This window comes from Myotis daubentonii, chromosome 17 (assembly GCF_963259705.1).
Source record: "Myotis daubentonii chromosome 17, mMyoDau2.1, whole genome shotgun sequence".
NCBI lineage: Eukaryota > Metazoa > Chordata > Mammalia > Chiroptera > Vespertilionidae > Myotis > Myotis daubentonii.
The window spans coordinates 47848141-47875043 of NC_081856.1; the positions used below are offsets into that span (position 1 = coordinate 47848141).

The 26903-nt window shown below is 41.8% G+C and overlaps 1 protein-coding gene across 7 annotated transcripts in view; it reads right to left on the minus strand.

Annotated features, from left to right (window-relative positions):
• PCMTD1 (protein-L-isoaspartate (D-aspartate) O-methyltransferase domain containing 1) overlaps positions 1-25023 on the minus strand; it is a 47170-nt gene extending 22147 nt beyond the window's left edge. For 2 of the 7 annotated variants that reach the window (XM_059672279.1, XM_059672280.1), the window contains exons 1-2: positions 7955-8094; positions 247-366 (exon numbers count right to left, since the gene is read on the minus strand). Coding sequence is in view for 4 of the 7 variants with exons in the window: in XM_059672275.1 (XP_059528258.1) it covers positions 247-349; positions 7955-8261 (410 nt within the window). In the remaining 3 variants the exon portion in view is untranslated. Of the gene's footprint in view, positions 1-246; positions 367-7954; positions 8388-11609; positions 11752-14579; positions 14675-15173; positions 15582-24880 lie in introns of those variants that run through there. The other 5 variants (XM_059672275.1, XM_059672276.1, XM_059672274.1 and 2 more) reach the window with 5 other exon arrangements.
• Between the last annotated feature and the right edge of the window lie 1880 nt (positions 25024-26903).

The window sequence follows — 26903 nt, forward strand, 5'->3', positions numbered from 1 at the left end:
ACAGAAGCATAAGATTAAAAAGTAAGTTTTTTCATTTATAGATAACTTACTATAGATTTACAAAGAATCAAAGTTTATATCACAGAATAATTTTTATGTTAATTTCTTTTCTCATTTTATACCACACTGACTTTTGCTGCATTCAATTGGAACAATTTAGGGTCAATGAATACTATTGAGGAACAGACATGTCAGATATCTATTTAGAAGTGCTATAAAACCAAAACTATATATATAAATACTTACTTATCAAAGCTATCACTATTTTTGATGAAGCTCTCCAGTTTTTCCTTGGCATATTCCACCACATCTGAATGAAGCTCAATCCCATGATTTATTCCAAAAGGACCTGCAATCGTAGCAGCACTTTTACTTAAAAAATAAATAATAAGTCATTACAGAGCTTAATTTTTGCTCATTTATCACAGGAACATTTTAAAGAGGGCTTGAAATATGTGAATATCTGCTAGCCACAGATTGAAAAAGCTACATGGAAATCTCAGAATTTGTACTGTTTTAATTAAAAAATAAAAACAAAAATAATGCTTATTTGTCAAGACAATACTGACAAATAAACAGTCACATACTCTATGAAGTTTTAAGTTCTTTTAGCGTTGGTTAAAAATGTAGTAATTCTAAAATCTCAAAACCAGGGGCTATTAGATACTATGAAAATATCTCACAGGATCCCACCACTACCCAGTGACTGCTAACTTCAAGGGCCAAGACCACATTCTATGTCTTCTGGAGCTCCCATTGTCTCTAGCAGAATATGGCCATCAGTCAACTTTTTACAGAGCTGATTTTACTCTCCTGTTCCATACTTCATACTTTTCACTTGGTGTATCTTTTTACAGAAAGCCAAGGATGAGTAACATTCCAGGAATGAGGACAATGGGAGAGCTTCCTCAGCCGCTGAAGATTCTGGGATGGCTCCTTTCCCCACCCTGGTTACCTGCTTACTGACAATATGACTTAACTGGATTCACATTTCATAGGCTACTGTTACTGCGCATGCTGCCTGCCCCCCCCCCCCCCCGCCCCACCCCACAAATCCATCCAGTTATACTATTTATTTTCGAATTTCTGAAATTGAGCCAACAAGGTTTTCTACTCTACATTTGTTATTTAGTTTAGAGATTGGACTCCTAGGAGAAAGTGTATAGCTTGTGCTTGTGCTTGTGTATGTGCTATTTATTTTTTCTATCTTATATGGACGTATGTACTGTACCTTATATCTATCATAGGAACTACTTAACTGTATGTGCACCCTACTGTCTGTCATTAAAAATACTATATTGGAATTTTAAAATAACCACAAAAATCAGTCACCAATTATCATGCTTGAATGTTTAGAAGGCACATAAAAATGATTTGTGATCTAGAAACTACCTAAACTATAAAAATTAAACCAAAATGTTCATAAGCTATCTTAAAACCAAAATCAGATAAAGATAATGCTTTAACCTACTATATTTCTATCATATTGCATTTGATTATTAAAAAAAAAAAATGATCTGCCTGGCCAGCGTGGCTCACTGGTTGAGCATCAACCCATGAATCAGGTCAGGTTCAAGTCCTGGTCAGGGCGCATAGCCAGGTTTCAGGCTCCATCCCCAGTAGGGGGTATGCAGGAGGCAGCTGATCAATGATTCTCTTTCACTATTGATATTTCTAGCTCTCTTTCCCTCTCCCTCTCCCTTACTCTCTGAAATCAATAAAAAAATATTTTTTTAAAAGAGTGAGTCAAAGAAAAAAGTAAAAGATTTAAAAATAAACAACATAATTCTAATAGAAAGGTACAAGCTGCTAATAGAAAAAAATGAAACTGTATCCAAAGAAGTGTTAACACTTTCTAATATTATCTAACAGATGGAGTGTAAACTTGACTTTGTAGTCAATAAATTTCAATGCTATTCTGTATTTGTTAATGTGAGATATTTTTTCTATGAAATAATAAATGCTTAATTTTTGTAATACATATTTTATAAAATGAAACTTGTAACAGTTGACCACTATCCTTAATGGCTAAATATTAAAGAGAAAATAGAAACATAACAGAAGTAAAAGCTTATTAAGACAAATATACTTATTAGAAAAATCTAGGTATCATATATGTTGGAAATGATTTTTAAGGCTGGCAATAGACCATTTATTAAGAGCAATAACAAATATGGTATAATACCAATATAATAAAATCTAGTGACTGTTTTTCTTTTATAGTAGTTGGACCTAATCTAACTCATTTATCACCTACCAGTTAGTCAATAATCAAAGCTTATACATACAGGTCAATAATTATTAGGTATAGGTATGAAGTGTTCATCTACATTTCTTATTTACATACATATTGACCCCATACGATACACAATGCCCCAGTTTCCCCTACTCCAAGTACCCTAAAAGGCTGTATGAGTGGGATGTGCATGGTAGGCATTTTCATGAGGAAGGCCAATGAAATCTGAGAGTTTGTTTGACATTTGAATGCAGTCATCAGTACCTTCAGAATTGTCAAGCTAATTTACAGAACACAGCCACACGCAAAAAGTACTTCATAATACATAACTAGCAGAGCTCTAAAGATGAACTAATTCAAGGTCCACCATTTCAACTGAGGACTCAAATCTAAACACTGTGGGTGGTGAGAAAGTGAATTTAAGGGCAGATGTCTAGTGTCCAACCTTGGTTCCTCCTAACAGTTGCATAATCTGAGATCAGTCACTTGCTATTTGAAGTCTTTCCTACAGTATAAAATGGGTCCCTAGGAAAGCATGTAAATTATGTAGAAGTGCTTCATATACTATACAGTACAAGATGGGTACAAATCGTTAGGACTTAACATGTGTGCCCTTCTCCTTGTATACAGAACTGGTTAGTTGTGGAAGCAAAACCGTAACTGACATATGGTTCTCAACCCTGATTTCATATTAGAACTAGAGGCCAGTGCACAAATTCGTGCACGGGTGGGATGCCTTGCCCTGGTTGTCAATCAGTGCCTATCAGGGACTGTATCGGCTAGTCCTGATTGGGGCCGGGGATCGGGGCTGATGGGGGCTGGCCAGCCGGGGGGAAGGGACCACGGGAGGTTGGCTGTGGGAGTGCACTGACCACCAGGGGGCAGCTCCTGTGTTGAGCGTCTGCCCCCTGGTGGTCAGTGTGCATCATAGCAACCAGTGACCGGTCATTTGGTCATAACGGTCGCTTAGGCTTTTATACTAGTATATAGATATAAGTGCTATTTTTATTACACTTGAATCTTAGAAATGATTACACAAAATCTGAATGTGTTCAAGAGTCAGAGATGGACTCAAAGCCTTATGTAAACTAAATGTCTAAAATATTGAAATCTCGTCCTAGCCAGTTTGGCTCAGTGGATAGAGCGTGGGCCTATGGACTAAAGGGTCCTAGGTCCAATTCCGGTCAAGGGCACATACCTTGGTTGCAAGCTCCTCCCTACCCGAGCCCTGGTCAGGGCTCGTGCAGGATGCAACCAATTGATGTGTTTCTCTCACATTGATGTTTCTCTCTCTGTCTTTCCCTCTCTCTTCCACTCTCCCTAAAAATCAATGAAAAAAATACCCTTGGGTGAGGATTAACCAAAAAATAAAACAAAAATGTTGAAATATCAACGAAAGACCATATATTGTATAATACCATTTATAAGAAATGTACAGAAACTTGGCAAATCTACGGAGACATAAAGTAAATGAGTGTTTGTCAGGGGCTGGGGTAGGGATAGGAATGGATGCAACTGGAAATTGGGGGTCTTCTTTGGGGCAATGGAAGTGTTCTCAAATTTGATTATAGTAATGCTTGCACAACGCTGCAAATTTACTAAAGCTCACTGAATTGAGTGGGGCTAAAAGGAAAGTGAAAAAACGTGAGTATCTGAGGTCTCTGCCCTGAGGTTAAGAGAAAGAGTATAGAGACCAACCATGATGGCAACATATAGCTTAACTAATTAGCTGTTTTGGACAATACAGCAGTTGTTGGTATTTACATATGTTGGCAATAAGTTTCCTGTTAAGCACACAAGCTTATGAAGTGTTTCACCTTTAGGAACTAGCATAGTGCTAAGGCAGTGAAATACACAGTGTTGGAAAGATTCAGTCTCTCCACACTCATTCCTATTAACTCAGCAACTACCAAGCTGATGAACCTTGATATTATAGCGAAACCCTAAGCAAAAAGGATCAGCATAGAGAAGAACCATACCTGCCCGAATCAGAAAGATTATCAGAATAACTTGCCATCACAGTTCTGATATTTAACTCAACTCTGGGAAGCAGAGGACTTGGGAAGCTTCTTTCCTTGTACCCTATTTTGCAATGGGGTTCCCTAGGTATGATAAGATAATACTGAGAGAATAAATTAAATACAAGAATCTTTGTGAAATTCCTTAGTTCTAGGAAGACTCTTCATGAGAAGAGAATGGAAACAAGAAGAATTTATCTTCAATTTGAAACTCAACAAGCTGTCAAAATGAGATGATCTGGGGCAAATATGAATTTATGAATAACTGCTTTAAATGAACTTTAATCACAAGAAATTTCCTTAAGATAAACCTAAGTTTCCCACACTGAATAACAAAAGCGCTCTCAAGATGATTACCCAACCTTTACAGGTGTGTTTCTGGAGTGCTAATGGAAATTCCTCAAGGAATATCGTCTTATCTGTATGACCAAAGCACAGACGCCCTGCTCTCCCTTCCTCAGCCTGGATTCCTCTAGATTACAGAGTAAGCCCTCAGATAAGAACCTTCCAATTGGTGAGCACCTGTCATCCGCATCTTGTGACTGGGAGAGAAACATGGCTGAGAGCCATGGTGTTACAGCTCCTTAATAAGGAGAGAACTCCTGTTAATAAGGTCACTGTGAAGCAAGAGAGGCACAGCTGATTCACCATACCAGATAATTACGGGAAGCATATAACATCCTTTTTTGGGTCTAGTTCTAAGTGATTTTTATGGATGAATCCTCCCTTCCTTGACTTAAATGCTCTCAAAATACAAACCAAAAAAGGGAGACGGTTTTTAAAAAAATAAAACTTCCTCAGAAGTTGGATAGATCTAATATTTATTAGCTGTAATCATAGTTTTACAGACTCTATTCTTTCTTCCTTTCCTTCTTTAAAATGTTTTTATTTTATCTTTCTTGCAAAATAAATTATTTCCCATCAAAAAGAGAGGAACTATATCTTGGTCTTAACCATGCAGGATCACACACAGTAAATCTTAGATTATCTAGTGCAGCCGTGGGCAAACTACGGCCCGCGGGCCGGACCCAGCCCGTTTGAAATGAATAAAACTAAAAAAAAAAAAAAAAAAAAAGACCGTACCCTTTTACGTAATGATGTTTACTTTGAATTTATATTAGTTCACACAAACACTCCATCCATGCTTTTGTTCCGGCCCTCCGGTCCAGTTTAAGAACCCATTGTGGCCCTCGAGTCAAAAAGTTTGCCCACCCCTGATTCTAGTAACTATAGTCATACATGTAACTAAAGACTCCTGACTCCCTGGAGACTTGTAACAGGAGGAAAACATCTAGTGCATTGTGGCTCATTTACACAAGGGTCTGTTTCCCCACACTGGTCTCTGGTATGGGTTAAAAGACATTCAAGATACAATGAAGTGTGAGGTTACCCTACAAATGCATCTGGACAGAGGTATCTAATCTCTTGGGAGACTGGGACTAAGAAATGGAGTTTAAGAGGGCCACCTCCCTGCTAGCAGGGTTACTAAATACTACCCTCTCCCCGCAGCCAGGCCTTTGGCTAGATCAGTGGTTCTCAACCTTCTGGCCCTTTAAATACAGTTCCTTATGTTGTGGTGACCCCCAACCATAAAATTATTTTCGTTGCTACTTCATAACTGTAATGTTGCTACTGTTATGAACCATAATGTAAATATCTGATATGCAGGATGGTCTTAGGCGACCCCTGTGAAAGGGTCATTCGACCGCCAAAGGGGTCACGACCCACAGGATGAGAACCGCTGGGCTAGACTGACCTTCAGCAGGAACCAGTCAACAGGGTTGGAGAAGTGGAAGACAGGATAACAGGTGCTCTGAGGCTGGCAGGACATGGTATGAGGCCTGGACTCCAGTCTAAAGTTGCCAGAACTAGTCAAGAAATGCACTAACTCAAAGGTAACTTTTGAAAAGAAACTCTACCTGCACTCCCCACTAACTTGCTTTGGTTTGGAGACTGTCTCGAAGCCTAGAGATTCCTTTGTTGAAGAGGCACTAGTGATACAAGTGATGGATGTGTGAGGTTCCCCACCTGCAGAGAAACTCCTGTCTCAGGGCAGCCGGAGAACCAAATGCACATGGAAGCTGCTAAATTTCCGTCTTGGTAAAACTTAATTATTTGCTACATTTTTGAGGAATTATTATTTATCAAAAACTCAATTGTGGGAGGAAAATGCCCTATTTTTTTTTTTTTTAATGAAATAGATTGTAGGTTCCATGATTAAGAAACGAAGGCACTAGCCAGCGTGTAGGAAAGGAAAATTTCAGGACTAAAAATGCCTTAAATGTCATGTGACCACACAATTTATTGCTCAAAATGGGATACTTTGGGAAAGAAAAGAACATTATTGATGATGCTAGGACCACAGGGATGAACAAGGACTGTCCCAGCATCCTGGGACCTAGTTACCCTAGCAGGGGTGGGAACCTTTTTTCCGCCCAGGGCCATTTGGATTATTATATCATTATTCATGGGCCATACAAAATTTTCAACTTAAAATCAGCCTGCTATATTTTGTCAAACATTTAATTAACTCACCCCTGATGCCTTGGCAGGGCCAGACCAAATGATTTCAAGGGCCTTACAGGGCCCATGACCAGGCGTTCCCTACCCCTGCTAGAGTATAATCAGAGCTTCTATATTTAAAAATCTTTCAATGATTCCCCATCACTTTAGAGCAAATTTTAAACCAGTCTTATCCCTATTACTTGGGCATACAGTATACCTCAACTACAGCACATATCCCATTGGATGAGAAGCGCTGGTTTTGTCTTCCCCCCCAGCACCCCCCACCCCCACCAGTCTGTGAATTCAAGGGCAAGAGGCTATGTTATGGGCCTTCATGCTCCACTTAATTCTTGCCACCCAGCAGCACTCAGTAAATACTAAGTGGCTCAGCAAAATTCATGGTTGTTCATTCTCCATCCAACATCATAATGTCCTTATAGATTTTCTTCTAGACACGCTTTTCCACCACATTCCATATTTTCCATCTGTCACTTCCTCGCTATGCGACTTTAGGCAAGATATTTAACGTCTGTGCTTCAGTTTAACTCTCCTATACACATGGAAATCAATGCCTCGCCCTCGTAGTAAGCACCCAATAAACTTCTCCCAGACAGAGCTATCTGTCCCTTTTGATCACTGCTCTATACTCATACCAGAAATAACACCTGGCAGAACAGGCCATTACTTAAGGTATGCTGAAACCATAATGGCATGTACTTCTCTCTACTGTGGTTTATTTCCAATCCTTTGCTTTGCCTGCCAGTGCCACATCCTCTGTACCCACATACTCCTGTATCTTTAAAAAAAAAAACCTGGCACCATTCCCTTTAAAATGGGACATTGATAACTATCAAACTCTATGCCCGCAGTCAGAACACCTTACCTGAAATAAATTACATTATACTCCTCAGTCTCCTGCCTACCAACTGTTCAGTTTTAAGTACAATGACCGGGGGTTGGAAAACAATCCCCAGAGCTCTTGAAGTCTAGGACTAAATGCAGAAGCTACTATTAGAGTCAAGGCTGAGACTATGAAAAGATGACTATTACTTTGTGCTTCCACTGAAGGAAGATAACTACTTGAAGTATTCCAACATATACTGTACACAAACAAAGTTACAAACCCCGAAAATCATAAACAGTAATACAAACTTAGCTTACTTTTTAAAAAAGAATTTTACAAAAATAAAATTACCTAAAATTAAGCCCACCATTGTACTTAAATATCCGGTTCCACTTCCCAGGTTAAGAAAAGACAATCCTGGTTGAAGTTTCAATGCTTCCATAACTTCAGAATAAATGCAAGGTGCTGACAAGTGTATGTTCCCATGCTTCCAGGCTAAGTCTTTGTAAGCATTGTCTCTGTAGCCTTCCAAATAGTAATCTCCGCGATCAATTGCTCTGAAGGCTTGCTCCACTCTTTCAGTGCGGATATACTGAGCTTCTTTTAAGTTATCAATTAAGTCATCGTTATCTTCCCCAGCACTCACTGCTCCTCCCATGATAGTATTCAAATCAAATCATAAATTTTAAAATGTAATAAAATTAGCAGAAATGGCTTCCAATAATGTGCAGTACAGTTTGTTTTCCTCTTAATATTGCACTTGATTTCCAAAAATAAATTAATCCTGAAAGGGAATAAAAATAAACAGATTTAAATTAATGCTCAAAAGGAAAGTAAGTCCAGTTTATTAAATATGTAATCATTATAACTATCATTTCTCAAGGACATATTCTATTCCAGGTATAGTGTAAAGCTCCTTAAATACATTCATGTACTTATTCTTACAACTACAAAAGGTAGTTTAAGTATGACCTCATCTGAACAGATGGGAAGTTTGGAACACAGCAAAGTTAAGTCACCTCATCCTATGAGACCTAATACGCTAGCCACCAGTCACATGTGGCTACCTAGGCCTAAAGTAATTAAAGTTAAATGCAATTTAAATTCAGGCAGTCATATGAACCACATCTGAAGTGCTTAATAGCTACATGTGGCCAGTAGCTGCCATAGTAGACAGTGCTGCTCTATATGGGAGACACTCTGGGCACAGTCCCAGGTCTTTCAGACTCCAGAAACCACGCTTTTATTCACCAGCCCATGCGGCCTCCTTTAGAGGACTAGTCTAATATGCAAGGACTACTTGATTAATTTAAAATCCTAAACTTAAAAATCTGCTAACAATTCCCAAATATACCACATAAATTCACAATGATAACACAAAGGATAATATAGTACCCAAACACGACTTACAAACTGTATAAACAAAAAATGATCCACATTTTTATTTTTTTTAAAATATATTTTATTGATTTTTTTTTTTTTTTTTTTTTTTACAGAGAGGAAGGGAGAGGGGTAGAGAGTTAGAAATATCTATGAGAGAGAAACATCAATCAGCTGCCTCCTGCACACCCCCTACTGGGGATGTGCCCACAACCAAGGTACATGCCCTTGACCAGAATCGAACCGGGAACCCTTGAGTCCGCAGGCCAACATTCTATCCATTGAGCCAAACTGGTCAGGGCTGATCCACATTTTTAAAGTGTGTATGTACGTGTATAAAACAGTGTTTTGTCTAGTAAATGTTGTCATGATAAATAAGATAAGAAATTTTATTAACAACCTTAATAGTTTAAGCACTAGTACATTTCACACACACACACACACACACACACACAAAATGAACTTGTTTAATAAGTCAAAGTCAGTATCTTTGAGTGAAACACAGCTGCATCTTGCTAAACTAAAACCGTCAATACATATTACTGAATACACAATTTAACTTCATTCAACTACAGTTGATAACTACCTTCATGTATCAATTTCTGAACTAATAAACCAGGAGAGAGGGGAGTGAGAAATGAAATACCCATGGCCAAAAACAAGAGTCATGTCAGCCAACTGTGGCGAAGCCAACCCTGACTCTCGACTTGAGAGAAGAAAAGCAATCAGTTCTCAAACTTCGTCAGGATCCTCCGACCCCTGGTACAGGCGCTCCAACCCTCCTGGGGAGCCTCCTTACCAGAGCCTGCCCATGTCTGTCTGTGGCCTCCCTTGTCTTTTATGATCTCCTGAACTTTCTGAGTAGAGGAAATGCTGTGAATTCGCATCACGTTCCTATTTAACTTATTCTGACTCACACAAACTTGGCTGACTTCAATGCCCCCAAAAATCAAAGAAAGAAATCATTTTAAAAGCACAAGGGCTTACAGCCCCATTCTCCTCCGTGAGCGTTATTTCGTGGCATACAGTGCAATGGGAGGCGCCAATCTGCTGTTCCTTCAAGGGGTCTTCTGTAACTCAAGCATATCAAGTCACTGAGTGCCATTCTGGCAGTTAAAGATTTTTTACCGTCAGGGCCTCTAAGCATTAACTTTTCCATCTGGTGCTCAGAGAATGAATGTCTTCCCAAGATGAAAGAAAAAGCGGCTACAATAGATTGATTCCTGTCAGTCTCCAGTGTGGCACGTGCCTGAGATTTTATAAGGATTTTATAATTCTGACTACGCACAAACATTAAACAAATGGCTCTACTGGAAATGCCATAATTTCACTAGTTTTCTTTTTTTTTTTTTTTTAATCCTCCCTCTAGGATCTGGGATATGATTCTAGAACAGGGGTGGGCAAACTTTTTGACTCGAGGGCCACAATGGGTTCTTAAACTGGACAGGAGGGCCGGAACAAAAGCATGGATGGAGTGTTTGTGTGAACTAATATAAATTCAAAGTAAACATCATTACATAAAAGGGTACCATCTTTTTTTTTTTTTTAGTTTTATTCATTTCAAACGGCCAGATCCGGCCCTCGGGGCGGTAGTTTGAAGGGCAAGGGAGGAAGAGAGAGAAACATTGATGCGAAAAACATCGATTGGCTGCTTCTGCACACACCCCAACTGAGGGTCAAACCCACAACCTGGGCTTGTGCCCTGACCTTGGGAATCGAACCCTCGACCCTTCGGGACATGGGATGATGCTCCAACCAATTGAGCCACACTGGCCAGGGCCATCATTTACTGGTTTGAAAAGTATCCCCCTTGTTTGGTTCTAGGGCTAAAGAATGATCCGATCTTTCTCAGGTTCTACTGAACTCCTGAACGCTAATCTATCCAAAATTATCACAGAAAAACAAAAAACACTGACTTTACAATACAGAGGCTCATACTCTTGGTGAGAAAGGCAAGAGGAAGAATAAAGCAAACAAGAACTACTACCATTTGCTGACAGATATTGTACTAAGCCTATAAGGAAGAAACTCACATGCCCATTTTCAAGTGAGAAACCATCTGTAAAGGTATGGAGTGCTACGCTACAACGCATGTGACCATTGCTACAGGAGCCCAGAGAAACCCAAAGCAGAAACCGAATCCAGGAATCAAGGAAAGCTTCCTTCAAGGCATGATTTGTGTAATACTTCTAAAGGATTAATAAAATGATGGGCTGAGGAAGCAACTGGTATTTAAAGCAAGAGAGCAGATGGTATTTCTGAGAAATTATAAGCATTTGGGTACTATTCAGCACCTTAAGACCTTTCTCCTATGGGCAAGTGGTATTTTTGGGGGGGTAGGGGCTGGACCCTTTCTAGAGTCTGATTATATTATATCCCCTCTCTATTAAAAGATAAGCAAATCAGAAGTTTTGCATATACTTTCAGAACGCTCCTGAGTTCTTAGAGATCCATGAGTCTACTCTAATTTAAGAACATCTACTATGGGCAACAGAGCGTGGTCAGCCAGATATTAATAAAGGAGGGAATTACATTTCCATTGCAGAAAGCGCAGTGTCATCTGGGTTTCAAACCTACTACAACAGACCTGAGACCAGGCACTCAGAAGGCTGGAAAAGAAAATCACCTTGTCAACAAAGAGCAGTGCCAAACGGTGAAACCAGTTTTCCTGGACTTCTTTCTCGCTAGCCGGGTAGGAAAGACAAACAGATCTGCACAGAAAGCCATAAGGATATGCAGGAGGGAGGCGGTCGATCAGGAAAGGCTTCCTGGAACAGGAGGTACAATCAGCTACAATGCATGTTTCTTTAAAACAAATTTGCTCATGCCCTGGCTGGTTTGGCTCAGTGGATAGAGTGCCGGCCTGCGGACTGCGGACTGAAGGGTCCAGGTTCGATTCCAGTCAAGGGCATGTACCTTGGTTGTGGGCACATCCCCAGTAGGGGGTGTGCAGGAGGCAGCTGATCGATGTTTCTCTCTCATTGATGTTTCTGACTCTCTATCCCTCTCCCTTCCTCTCTGTAAAAAACCAATAAAATATATTAAATTTTGATAAAAATGATACCCATAGGCAAACTATTCCAGGTCCTAAATCTCATACGGAAGAGATGAGCCCTAGGGTTTAAGGCTGTGCAGGAGTGCAAATCCCAGGGAAGATTAGCTGTGCTAAGTTTCATTAGGATTGCTACTGTTTTAGCGGCTAAACTGGTTACACACTTGCACAGGTTTGGAGCATAAGTCCCAAGGCTGTTTTCCTCACAAGCCCTAAAGTTCTGCAAAACATTCGATGTTTTCAGATGTTACAGTCGAAAAACCCAGTCCTTGACCTGACCTCTTTTATTTTAGGAGGCCTCAGAGACCCTAGGCCACATCTGGAGAACAGTTAGCATAAAGAATTACAAAATAGGATGAGTACAGCCGTGGTAGAATTGTACAAGGCTGTTAAGGGGTACCTAACCCACACATGTGGGAGGTGGGAGTGGGAATGAAAGGACTGAAAGACTTTTCTAGAGGAAACGAAGCCTTGGTAAGTACAGAGGAAGTGTTCAAGGACATAGAAAGGCATGGAGGCAAGAGGAAATATGCCCATTCAAGACCCTACAAATAGGACTGTAGAGTTGAAGCACAGAGACCGAAAGCAGTGGTTGCGAGGCCAAAAGATTGAAGTGGAGGAGCCAGGTAAGCTCACAGCCTCACACACACTGAACTTGGACTTCAACCTGCAGACAACAGGAGCCAGGGAAGGCTGTTAGAGAATGAGAGGAATACTGTATGACTAATCTTAAAATAAGATGTTAACAAAAATCAAAACTGAAAAATAAAGGGAATATAATTATAATACATTATTTAATCTGGGGTGGGGGGGCTTACATAGTCATATTCCTGAAAAAACAATTGCTTTACATTCGAATGGCCATTTAACCACACTGGGGGGGAAAGAGAGGAGGGCCCTGGCCTGGTGGCCCCTTTGGTTGGAGCTTCCTCGTGGTACCTATGATCCATTCTTCTCACTGATATGGATGTTTCTCTCTCTTTCCCTCCCTCCTTCTCTAAAATCAGTTTTTACAAACATATCCTCAGGTGAGGATAAAAAATAAAATAGAGGGAAGGTAAATAAAGGGAACGGGACTTAACACCTCATCTATGAAAACAGAAAGTAAATGTTATCTAAAATTAATGAATAAAGAAACACAGTAGAAGCATCTTAGCAATGTGGAGGTACCTTCCCTATGAAATAGCTATATTTTGTTATATGTTATTATACTTTGTCTTCAAGGCTTGACTTTCTAAACTGCATACATGTATTATTTGGACAAAACATACAAGTAAGGGTAAAAATAAAGGGAATATATATATGTATATGTATATGTATGTGTATGTGTATGTGTATGTGTATGTGTATGTGTATGTGCATACATAAACACCAGAAGAAGTACAATAAAGACACATGAAGAATAATTTCCTAAGGAATAAAAATACACTTAGTAACAAATAAAATAGTCTATAGTAGAAAAATCAAGAAACAAGAGATAATTTACACTATGAAGCTTCAAAGATATGTCATTTTACCATACATGTTATTCCTAAAAATTACATGGAAATTAAATTATAAATTAATTATATTTTCACAATATTCACTAATTTGATTATTAAAGTAGTATGTACATGTGCAGGAAATTTGAAAACCAAGTAAAATAAATAAAAATTATTCATAATCCTGACATTCAAAGCCATTGTTAACTCTCCAAGCATGTACTGGTATGTGCCTGTTTTTTTTCTTCCACAATATGGGTATTATCTATAATAATAAAAGCATAATATGCTAATTAGACTAGACGTCCTTCCAGACAAAGCCAGCGGCTAGAGGGAAGCCCGGGTCCCAGGTGCCTGCCTGGTGGCCATAGGGAAGACCGGGTCCTGGGTGCCTGCTGGCGGCCATACGGAAGCCGGCATCCCGGGTGCTGAAGGGAAGCCAAGGTCCTGGGTGCCAGAGGGAAGCCGGTGCGGGCAGCCAGGGGAAGGAAGGCCTACTCTTGCATGAATTTTGTGCATTGGGCCTCTAGTACTATATATATTATTTCAGACTTTCACTTTATATGCATCCCTTCATGCCATCAAAAATTCTTCCAAAATCCAGAAGTATGATATCCTACCATAGAGGCACACCAGGATAGTGTAACCGGTCCCCTAATGCTGTACACAGGGAGTTTGAATTGATATATAATCAATGTACACAAGGAGTTTGCAAGTTAAAATCTAGAGTAAATATTTTGACAATTCAACAATCGTGAAAATGATTTCATTTTCTGTGAAACTAAAGCAAACAATTGTTTTAAAAACCATCACAGCATTAGGTCATGGAAGTGTTTGCCATTTGTGAATTCTGCGATAATACTATCTCCATTACAGAAAAGTACCAAAAACAAGCCAAGAGACCAAGGTCTAGCTTTGCTTCCACTGATAACTTCGCTGTATGGCCCTGGGCAACTCTCCCGACTGTCATTTCCAACCCTGGAAAATGAAGAGGCTAAATTCTGATTCCATGGGTTCCTCAGAGCTCTGATTTCCCTCTTATTTCAGCATCGGTCACACTCACATTTGAATACAGCTGAGTTTGTTATCTAGGAATAGCCTGTTGGCATTTCTGTTACTTCTGCCAAATTTTTTTCTGCCACACTCCTGCCATTTTCTCTAACAGAAAAGAAAAAAGTGTTAGGGGTGTTAAGTCCTGCATTAAGCAATAAAAGCAAAATGAATCATCTGAGGAAAACAAGAAAAGGTAAAGCCAGAACAAGAAAAAGGGTCAGAACAGAATAAAGGACAAAAGCTTAAGCAGTTATGTCTGAGAAGGAAGTTGTCATATTTACTCATAGAACACAATTTCATGGCTTGGCATTTTCTCTTTTGTATGTGTTTTGAATGGAATGACAAACAAAAGGCATATTCACATAAGCTCACTTGAAATGATGTGAAGTGTTCCAAAAACTGCTTGCTACTCTCTGAAAATCAGATGTGTGGATTTAGTGTATTGTTTTAAGGGGAGAATTACTGAAGGGCCAGTTCAATCTGACACTCTCTTTCCAGCAGCTTAGGGAGGTTTTGTCGGAGGTTAAAGACAAGTCAAAGGAGGTGGGAAGCCAACAGATGGCAGATGTCACAGAGCAGAAGAACAGAATAAATGCCGACTTGCTTTCCTTCCCTCCTAGCAACCAGTGGCAAGCAGCCCACTGCTCCTTGCTGCTCCTTTCTCCTTAAAGGTGAGGACAAAGCTCGCCCCGCGTTGAGGGAAAGAGACCAGGGCACCCAGGAGAACGCACCATGCGAGGGCATGGCCACAGGCTTTCTTCCTCACCCTTCAACGACCTTGTCACAGGAGTCAGGGAGAACCTAGGCTGCAATGGATGCAAAGGCAACTACCGAGGGGAACATTTTCCTCAGTGATGACAAACAGATTTGATGAAACAGAAATGCAGTTGACATGTGAACCACCCAGGGGTGAGGGGGCTGACCCCCACCCCACTGGCTCCACAGTCAAAAATCCACATAGAACTTTGACTTCCCCCCAAATTAACTACTGAGAGTTTACTGTTGACCAGACGCCTTACCAGTAACAATCAATACATATGTTGTATGCTATGTGTATTATATATAGTATTCTTATAATAAAGTAAGCCTGAGAAAAGTGTTATTAAAAAATCGTAAGAGAAAGTACATTGATAATACTATATGTATTTACTGAAAAAAACACCACACAACTGCATATAAGTGGACCATTCACTTCAAACCTGTTTTGTTCAAGTGTCATCTGTATAGAGTAACAAAAGAAAAGGAAAGAATGGGCTAAGCTAAGGTTCACTACTCACATGCCAACAGCTGCCAAGACTGACCTCCAGTCAAGATGGCAGCATAGGTAAGGATATCTGAATCCTCCCAACACATCAAAATTACAGCTAAACGGGAGAACCACCATCATGCAGAGCTGCCGGAAATCGAGTTGAACAGAAGTCCTACAACGAGGGATGAACAGAAGCTGCATGGAGACGGTAGGAGGGACAGAGACGTTGAACAGGCTGGTTGCACACCATGTGGTGGATAAAAACCAAGAGGGCTGCCATGGCCGGTTTGGCTCAGTGGATGGAGCGTCGGCCTGCGGACTCAGGGGTCCCGGGTCTGATTCCGGTCGGGGGCGTGGGCCTTGGTTATGTGCACATCCCCAGTGGGGGGTGTGCAGGAGGCGGCTGATCGGTGATGTTTCTCTCTCACTGATGTTTCTGGCTCTCTGTCCCTCTCCCTTCCTCTCTGTGAAAATCAATAGAGTATTTTAGGGGGGGGAAAATCATGCCCCCCGAGGAGCATGGAGGTCCAGCCCCACACCAGGCCCCCAGACCAGGGTTCCAGTGTCAGGAAGAGAAGTCCCATAACTCCTGGCGGTAATAACAAGTGGGGACTGAGGATGAAGGAGGCAGAGGAGCTGCTGGAGTCCAGGCAGTTTGTCGTAAAGGGTCCCTGCATGAACTTACTCAGACTCACTCCAGTGCTCAGGCAGCAGCCTGAAAGGCATCAGAGACATATGGGGAGAAACTGAATTGTCCAGCATCAGGGCGAGAGCTAGAGAGCAGCCTCCCCAAGTCAGAAGTGTTGGCAGAGACCACTGTTCCTTTGATGAGCCTTCCCCCGCCCCGAGCTGGCAGGCGGGTACCATATCTGAGACTCCATCAACCTGACTCATCCTGTCTGTCCTGCAGCACCCAACTTTCAGGCCTACCCAAGCTGTTTTCAGTGTCTTTTCCGTGCAAAGGGTGTGTCTTGGCTCACGCTTCAGGTTTTCCTAAAATCTCTCCAACACAGAGTATCTGGCCTGTGTGCCCCACACCTCTCACTAAGTGGCCCCAGGCCTGGCACTAGTGGCAGCCTGCCTTGGTTCACAGTGTGGCCTCTCCTGGGCACTTCCAAGCCAGCCAGCACAAGCAGTAGGCATCTGCAGATCACTCTGTAGCTTATGCCAGGGGGCCCAGGGAAGAACAAAGTCAGCCCCTCCTGGGAGACCCCAGAGCCAGCATACCCGGTGAACAACTTCGAACCATGTCAAACCACCACCCAACCACCCCCACAAGTGATACCCTCGAAGGGTGAACGCAGTGGGCACCAGAGTCCTGGTGAAGTATGTCCTTGCCTCAAGCGCCCAGATTGGGAGATTGGGGAGGACACCTACATCAGGACACTCTACCAAGCCTTGGAGATGTAGCAGCTCTACCTGATACGGAGAAACAAACACAGGGAGGCTGCCGAAATGTGAGGACAAAGAAACATGTCATAAATGAAAGAACAGAACAAAACTCCAAAAAAAGAACTAAACAAAATAGAGACAAGCAATCTCCTAGAAGCAAAGTTCAAAATACTGGTTACAACAATGTTAAATGACTTAGTGAGAACTTCAACAGCATAAAAAAGGACATGGAAACCATAAAAGAGAACCAGTCAGAAATGAAGGGTACACTAACTGAAATGAAGACTACAGAACAGGGACTAAACAGTAGAGTAGATAAAGCTGAGACTCAAATCAGTGATTTGGAATGTAAGGAAGCAAAAACCACCCAATCAGACAGTAAAAAGAAACAGGAATCCAAAAAAATGAGGGTAGTGTAAGGAGCCCCTGGACAACTTCAAACTTGCCAACATTCTCATCATGGAGGTGCTGGAAGGAGGAGAGAGAGAGCAAGAAATTGAAAACCTATTTGAGAAAATGACAGAAAACTTCCCCAACTTGGTGAAGGAAATAGACATATAAGTCTAGGAAGTGCAGAGAGTCCCAAACAAAATGAACCCAAAGAGATACATCATAAATAAAATGCAAAAAGTTAGACAGAGAGAGAATCTTAAAAGCAACAAGAGAAAAGCAGTTAGTTACCTACAAGGGAGCTCACATAAGATTGTCAGCTGATTTCTCAACAGAAATTTTGCAGGCCAGAAGGGAGGGGCAAAAATATTCCAAGTGATGAAAAGTAAGGACCTACAACCAAGATTACTCTACCCAGCTAAGCTAGAATTGAGGGTTAGATAAAGAGCTAAAGGAGTTTATCACCACCAAACCAGTATTACAGGAAATGTTAAAGGGTCTTAAGAAGAAAGATAGAAAACGAGTAGCCTGGCCGGTATTGCTCAGTGGTGTTGTGTCAACCTATGAACCAGGAGGTCAAGGTTTAATTCCTGATCAGGGTACAGGCCCAAGTTTTGGGCTTGATCCCCAAGAGGAGTGTGAGGGAGGCAGCCAATCAATGATCCTCTCTCATCATTGATGTTTCCATCTCTCTCTCCCTCACCCTTCCTCTCTGAAGTCAATAAAAATATATTAAGAAAATATGAACAGTAAAATGGCAATAAATACATATCTATCAATAATTGAATCTAAAAAACAAAATAAAGGGATAAGCTGCATAAAACAAAATACCTAGTTACATTATCAGTCTTAATTATTCAAAGTATTTTAATATCAACTCAAATAATCTCATAATTACCCTGGTATTTACACAGGACAGGTGGTATTTTCTGCCCCATATAAATGAAGGAAAAAAAACAAAAGACCAAGAAAGAGTAAATTACTTGTTCTAGATTTCTCATATAACACAGAGCTATTGTAAACTTACTCACAGATCTTCTGTCATGCACTACAACTAATATTCACATTATCAGAAATAAGAAACCGTAAGAACTAGAATTGTAATTCTGATACCTGAGAAATGCATGACTGCGTACACATTGATACTATAGTTTCATTCGTTTATGAGGACAAATAATTATCCTTATTTTTACTCATGAGCCAGAGAAAGTTTAAGAAGTCCTTAAACATGAACTTTTATCATAAGATCATCATAATAATGTATAAGTTCTAAAGTGCTAGGAGGCTTACCTTAAGTTCACAGGATTAATCTGTCACTAGTGGTTCCTTGAGTCAATAACTACCATTTGGAGAAAACAGTCCAAATTGAATAACCAAAATGTCTGTGAAAGCTTTTTAAATTATAGCTTAGCACCACCCTCCAGGCCGCACTTAACTTCTGCATGATAGGCCTGGCAAGGATCAGGACACAGGCACATTGAGGAGAGAATTTCAATGGATAGCTTCAGTTCACATAAATAGTCTTTGTTCAAGGAAATCAGCCTCTTAAATGGTTAGTGTATTTTCAGACAAATGTCTAAAAATTACTTTGAATTTGGTTAAAATGAATTCATAGAACTAAAGGTCTTTAATAACATAAGGAATTACTTCATGTTAACTAGATTGCTCTTCAAATTATAGTCAAACTGTGTAGGTAAAATTACATTTACTAAGAGTACATTATTTTTTTATTGTTGCTAATCCTCACCGGAGGATATCTTTCCCATTGATTTTTAAAGAGTGGAAGGGAAGGAGGAGGGAAAGAGAGAAACATTAATGTAAGAGAGATACATTGACTGGTTGCCTCCCACATTCATCTGACTGAGGCTAGGGATTAAACCTGCAACCCAGGTAAAATTTTGGTCAGAAGTCAATAGGATTTATATCAATAGAAATATAATTTTACTTTATTCATTGGCTATTCTTAGAAGGATCATTTGTAGAAAGAATATTAGTAAGTCTGTATAAGCAACCAAAAGTGAATTAAAGGTGCTCAGAAATGAGTCAGTGCAAATAAACTAGTGTAAAAAATATCATATCTAAACTATGTGGGTCTAGGCAACATATACGGTACCAGCATAAAAAGAAATGACATATCTATCAAATATCTAAAAACGATTTTTTGATGCCTATCAAAAAACACTCAAATCCCACATATAGAACAGACTGACTGAAAAATGACTAAGGAAAGATATCATATACTACTTAAAAAAGCACAACTTGGTAAACCTGAAATGACTTAGCTAGGAGTAACCTGATAGACGAGGTACAGAACCTAAGTAGCTGTTACACTTGAAATAATACTCTTATTCATAGCACCTAGTCTGAAGGAATCAGAGAGCATTCCTATCCACCCCTGTATCACATCATCACCTTTTCCTTATTCCATGGAATTCTGACATTTCACATCCTTAACATCTATTATTTTTGTTCATGTATAAAAGTATGCAAGGATTCACACCACAGTTAAAAAACCATTACCCAAGCAACCTATGAGGGATAGATATGGATGGGGGAGGTTTGCTGAAGGAAGAAATTGCTTAGCTTTATTTATTTGTTGTTGTTTTTAAATTATTTTTTATTGATTTTAGAGAGAGGAAGGGAAGGGGTGGAAGAGAGGCAGAGAGAGGAAGGGGGGTGGGGGGAGAGATTCGCCCTGTGGAGGAATCAAACCCACCACCTTTTGGTGTATGGGAGGATGCTCCAACCAACTGAGCCAAATCAGCCAGAGCTATTTCATAGTTTTAATAATCTTTGAACATACAATATTACAAAAATTAACCACAGAAAATATATTACATCGTAGGTCATGACATTTCAGTCTAGATACATAGGGATCTTAGTTCATCCCCTGAACAGATTTCCTATGTTAAATATACTAATATGGGCCACAGTCCCAGGGACCAGTTCCCAGATAGCCAGTATCCTTTCTAAGCACAGAACTTCTAAACACATGCAGGTCTGACCCTTGCCCAGAGCAGACAACAGGTCACATGAGATACTACCAACCACAGGGCCATCCCCCTACTCTTCCAATTTCAACTGCCAACTAGGATTCTAGCATCTTCCATTATAATCATGCAGTTAGCATTCCAAAAAAAAAAAAAAAACCAAAAAAAAAAAAAACACACACCGAAATGTCTCCTCCATCACATCACCAAGATATGCAACATTCCCAATTCCTAACAGCAAGGATTATATTTTTATTTAATAAAGCAAGAATTAAGTGGCTAAACTATAATAGAACATAGGATGCAAAAATAGATATAATAGAAATATTTAATTGTAGCCTCTGCATGGTAACTATTAACTTTGATAGATTCAAATAAGTCCAAAATTTCACATGGATTTTCTTTTTAAATGTTTTTATTGATTTTAGAGAGGGAGGAAGGGAGTGGGATAGAGATAGAAACATGGATGAGAGATAAAGGTCATGGACTGGCTACTTTGTATATAACCCCTACTGAGCCCACAACCTGGGCATGAGCCCTGACCAGCGATCGAACCAGGAACTTCTTGGTTCATGGGTCAAGGCTCAACCACTGAACCACACCGGCTGAGCCACATGAATCTTTAGCTGACCATACCGTTGGAGCTTCCTGATATTGCTAAAAGGAATAAAATGACACTGCAGTATAGGCACAGTTTTATTCTTTCATATCCACATAAGCACAGAAGAAACTGTGAGAGCAGAGCTTGTAAGAGTATTGTTACTGAAGTATTAACCCCCAACAGGACTCAGCTAACACAGCAACAATTAGCTTATTTTTCAGTACGTCAAAGTTCAAAGATCTATAATGTTAAATTCTCATATTCCTTGGCATTCAGGCACACATTTGACTCTTACTGATGACCCACTCTTTGAAGAACCATCCTCTCTTTTGTGTATTTTGACAGCCAATTCTGATTTTTCTCCCCTGTATTTCAGCTTCTCTTTCACCTTAACCAATTTCTCCCTAAAAAGAGAACTATTCAAGAAACAAGTCCTTTGTGAACTATCACAATAGCTGTTTAAACAGCACTTGGATTTTAAACTCTAGATCAGACCTGATGCTTCTTTGGCTACTCATGATTATATGTCCCCAAAAGGATTTTGAGGCTAAAGTGGAAAATAAACTTTTTATTTCTTCCCATCATCCTTAAAATCTCTTATTAATTTCTGAAAATATACTTACACAGCATTGGTTTCCTCGCCCTCCAATAGCCGAGTCAATAGATCTTAAAATATTCTAAAGACAGCTCTCTGGTGTCTGAAACATTGTTGTGTCCCACAATATAAAACCCACTCAGATCCAGTGGTAAGCTTTCCAGGAGACAAAGGGTGGCAGATATGCCATTTAGATGTGAATCCAATTACCATCCTTAGTAATTGCCAAGAATAAAAGCTCAAATATTTTCCTGTATGTGCATTTTTTTCTCAAGTACATGTTACACCGATCATATTTTATTGAGCTGCGGTATTTGCCATCTTTAAACTACACAGTTGTCACACCAGCTGGAACACTGGAACAATATACCATAATACTATGACACATACTCTGATGTTTGTCATGATGCATTTTTAAGAGACATTAAAATACCAAAAATAGCCCTAACCGATTTGGCTCAGTGGATAGAGCATCAGCCTTCGGACTCAAGGGTCCCAGGTTCGATTCCCTTATACCTTGGTTGCGGGCACATCCCCAGTGGGGAGTGAGTGTGCAGGAGGCAGCTGATCCATGTTTCTCTCTCATCGATGTTTCTAACTCTCTATCCCTCTCCCTTCCTCTCTGTAAAAAAAAAAAAAAAAAAAAAATCAATATTTAAAAAATACCAAAAATAAGTACATTTTAATATTTGTAGGGCCCTTTTTGTTTTGTTTTCATCGGAGTAGTTCACACTTTACCAAGAGTGCAATTGGGCCCATAAAAATAACGCTAAATGCAATGAGATTACCCGCCCAAATAGTCGGGAACAAAAGCACCTGTACAAGAAGGTACAATTTGCCATCATATCCAAATTTGCCAGGGCATCAAGCAGTGGCTAAAGTAACACAATCTGCCTTCATCTTGGTTAATGACATCAGCTCAAGGAATTTAATATTTAAAAAATACACCACCAGAAACCTCATCTAAAAAGATAATTTTAATTTCACACTATTCTTTGGATTATTTTTTCAATGAGTATTATTATATTCATGTGTCTTTTTTGTAAAAAACATTTATGACCAAATAAAGGAGAAGGAAACTTTGTAAGGTACTCTTCATTCATGGGAAGCAGCTGGCAGAAGGGAAAATCTAGGTTCTTGGATGAAGTATGCCTAAGTCTAATGCAGCCACCACTACTGAAAAGGCAACGGCACGGAACCCTGAGCAGTTTAATCTCTGAGCCTGTTTATTTATCTAATGTGGAGAATACCACCTGTTTTTGTGGAAAATATATATAAAGGAAGAACGTATTGCCAGCAACAGTATCTAAAATGTCATGGATATTTTTGGTTCCTTTTAAAAACAGTTCCCCAAATAATCAAATGCTACCCAAATGAGCCTAAGAGTTCAGGCTAGAACCAGACTGTTCTTTGCGATCATCTTCCTCAGTTCTATGTTCTCTCTGAAAGCTAGCACCAAGATGAACACAGTACATTTTTAATAAACACACAACTCCGTGATTACGTCAGGAAAGTCTCCAGCTCTTTTGCACGTAGAAATACAAAATGTAATAGGGAGTTCCTAGCTTTCTGCCTATTTAATAGTAAGCAGTGTAGTTACCATCCTTCCATTTGCGGCTTACCCCCTACTATCAAAATATGTAACCCCTGGCTGTTTTCTGAGTTTTCTGTTTTGGTTTAACCTGCCTGAAATACAGACTTCTGAGCCACCGGCCTTCCCCTTTACCTCGTCTTCACACCTGATCCAGTTCATGGTTAAGGAATTACATTTGTTTTCAACTGACTAGGAGAAACTTAAATTTACTTTGAAAAATACCTAAAAAACAACAACAAAGTCAACTACTTCACTAACCTGCTTGAGGAAGTCATCCAAGCCTCATGTAAACTACCATTAAGCTCTGCGGAAACCTACCACTCAACTTGCCTAATATGCAAATATCCTCCATCTGGCCTTCGACATTCTGAAAGTTTTGCCAAACTACGATTCAAAATATTGGTTTACAGTTTCTTCTTTAAAATAAAAACTTAAAGATTAGGGGGAAAAAATTGGAGACAATGCTCACCCATTAAAAAACACACACACAGCTATACAACTTTTAAAAAAATGATGTAGTAAAATGGAGGAATATCTGCGAGCATTGTTGGCTAATAAAAACCACGTACTATATATGTTCTCAATTTTATTTTTAAAACATATTTATGATATGCACAGAAAAATCCCGAATGGCTAAACAATGCACTTGAAGACTGGTTACTCCGGGTAAGAGGGGGATAAAGCCGGGGAGAGAGGGAAGCGATGTCTTCATTGTTTGGCTGCTTGACTTTTTTTTTTTTTTTCTTTAAAAGCACGTAGTACTTCTGTAACTTAAAAAAAAATACTAATAATAACTGGGGGGAAATAACTGTAACTTTAAAAATGCTAATAATAATGGGGGGGGGAATAACTATTGGTCAAGCCATGCTTTCCTCTCTGTACCCAAATTATTCTAATCTGTCATTTTAAAAATGGGTATGATGTCTCGATTTTCAAAACATACTACTGCAAGTTAAAAATATCTTGAATTTGCAAAATTACTCCCTCTGGTTCTTCGCCTCATGGATTCTCTCTACGCCGGGTTTGAAACGCCCGAAGGACGGGCACCAGACTTAGAACAGTCGGAAACGCTCAAACGAACAAACAAAAAAAACAACAGAAAGTAAGAGAACGTTAGTGCCGGCCCCAGCTCTCCAAGCCCGTCCAGCCCCAACCCCCAGGCTTCCCCCGCCGACGGCGGCCGGATCCGCTCCTTCAAAATCAAAACAACAGCAGGTCACGGGGTGGATCGGAAAAGGCCCCGCGGGTGTTGGGGGGACCGCAGCGTCGCGGGCTCAGTGTCCCGCAGCCGGTCGGACCCCACAGCCCCCGACCCCACAGCCGCCGGGCCCCCACCTCCCAGCCCCTTGGGAACCCCGATCTCCCCCGACACTCTGCCCGCAACTCCCGGCCGCCGCACTCCCCACGTCCCCCGACCCGGGTCCGCCGCCACCGCGCACGGCACCGGAGCACCCGGGACACGGCCACGGACACGGCCGAGCCCACGGGAGGCGGCGTTACCTGCGGCGAGGCGGTCGGTCCGGCCCGCCGCAGCGGCGCGTAGGGTCAGGTACCAGGACTCCGCGAGCTCCGCGGCAGCCGACCGCCGCCGCCACCGCCGCCAAAGCACGGCCGCCAACGCCGCCGCGCGGAGGGGCGGCGCCCGGACCTGCCGCGGAGGAAGCCAGACCGTCCAGGACGCCGAGTCGGCCGAGACCTGGGCATGCGCCGCCGAGGGCCACTTGGTGAGGACGCCGATGTCAACAAGGCCTGGGGACGCCCCATCCCGGCCCCGCCTCCTCCGGGATCGCCCCGCCCCCCCGGACCCCAAACAACGCGAGGCCTTGCTCGGGGTCTGGGGCTGCCAGCGGTCTCAGGACAGATCTCGCGAGATCAGGACCAGCCTCGCCGGTGCCGGAAGTTTGGAGCCCCTGGCGAAGGGGTCCGCGCGTGGCTGGCGGTGGCTGGCGGTGGCAGGCGGTGGCAGGCGGTGGCAGGCGGTGGCAGGCGATGGCGGCGGAGCGGGAACGGAAGACGCCGCCCTGACGCGGCGGGCAGGGCGTCTTAGCGTCGCCCAGGTGTGGAACGGGGCCTCTGGGTGTCGGCGGGTGGGCTCTATGGAGGCTGTAGATGAAAGGGAGCCACATCCTGAACCTGACAGGCCCTGGGAAGGCGTGCCCGGCGGCCTTGCAAACCTAAAGGAACCGCCGAGGATGGTGAAGTGAAAACTTTTTAAGTGGAAGCAGTTTACTGTGGGTAGTTAGGTCCTAGGCTAGAATCTCCCCCGACGAAGGTCAGTCTTTACCTTCGCTGAGCCTGTCGCACTGTCTTTTGCATCTGCAATAACATTCCTTAGGAACGTCTGAGTGACTCCCCTTTTTCACACCCCGTCAGGCACAACCATCGATCCTTTCATTATTTTATCTCGTTGATTGTTGACTGTGAGCTATCCTGTACCCACCTATGTAGAAGGTGCATGTTTCTATCATTTTGCTTTTTACGCAATCCCGGAGGTTCTCCTGCTTTGCTTTCTCCCGCGGGTGGGTTTGATGTAATCCGCTTGGGTCATCTCTTTTGATGCTAATGTGTAAAATCAGGTGTGACATTGTTTGGAGCATTATCCCAATCCCTTGAGATTTTGCTTCCTGGCAGTTGTCCACAGTTTGGCTCAAAGAAACTCACAAAAGTTCTTTAATATGTTGGAATGTTTCTCAGGTTGACAGGGCTTTTGTGGAAAGTGCTCACCAGTTTATCTAAATACTGGAGGCCCGGTGCACGACATTCATGCACCTGGGGGTTGGAGGGGTCCCTCAGCCCAGCCTGTGCCCTCTCACAGTCTGGGAGCCCTCGGGGAATGTCCAACTGACATCTTAGGCCCGCTCCCGCTGAGCCCACAGTTGAACATCCTTAGCGCTGCCGCCCCTGCGCTCGCCAGCCATGAGCCCGGCTTCTGGCTGAGCGGTGCTCCCCCTGTGGGAGTGCATTGACCACCAGGGGGAAGTGCCTGCGTTGAGCGTCTTGCCCCCTGGTGGTCAGTGTGCATCATAGTGACCGGTCCTTCTGCCATTCGGTTGATTTGCATATTAGCCTTTTATTATATAGGATAGAATTAGAGGCCCGGTGCACGACATTTGTGCACTCGGGGGCAGGGAGGGGGGGTCCCCTTAGCCTGGCCTGCACCCTATAGCAGTCCAGGAGTCCTTGGGGGATGTCCAGCTGATGGGGAGCGGGCCTAAGCTGCAGTCGGACATCCTTAGTGCTGCCGTGGAGGCGGGAGAGGCTCCTGCCACTGCCGCTGCACTGGTCAGCCATCAACCGGGCTTGTGGCTGAGCAGCGCTCCCCCTGTGGGAGTGCACTGACCACCAGGGGGCAGCTCCTGCTTTGAGCATCTGCCCCCTGGTGGTCTGTGTGCATCATAGTGACCGGTTGTTCCTGGTTGCTCTGCCATTAGGGTCAATTTGCATATTACCCTTTTATTATATAGGAGGATAGCCAAGGATTTTTCTCAAAATTTTATCTTGAGCAAGTGTCCCCACCGCCGCC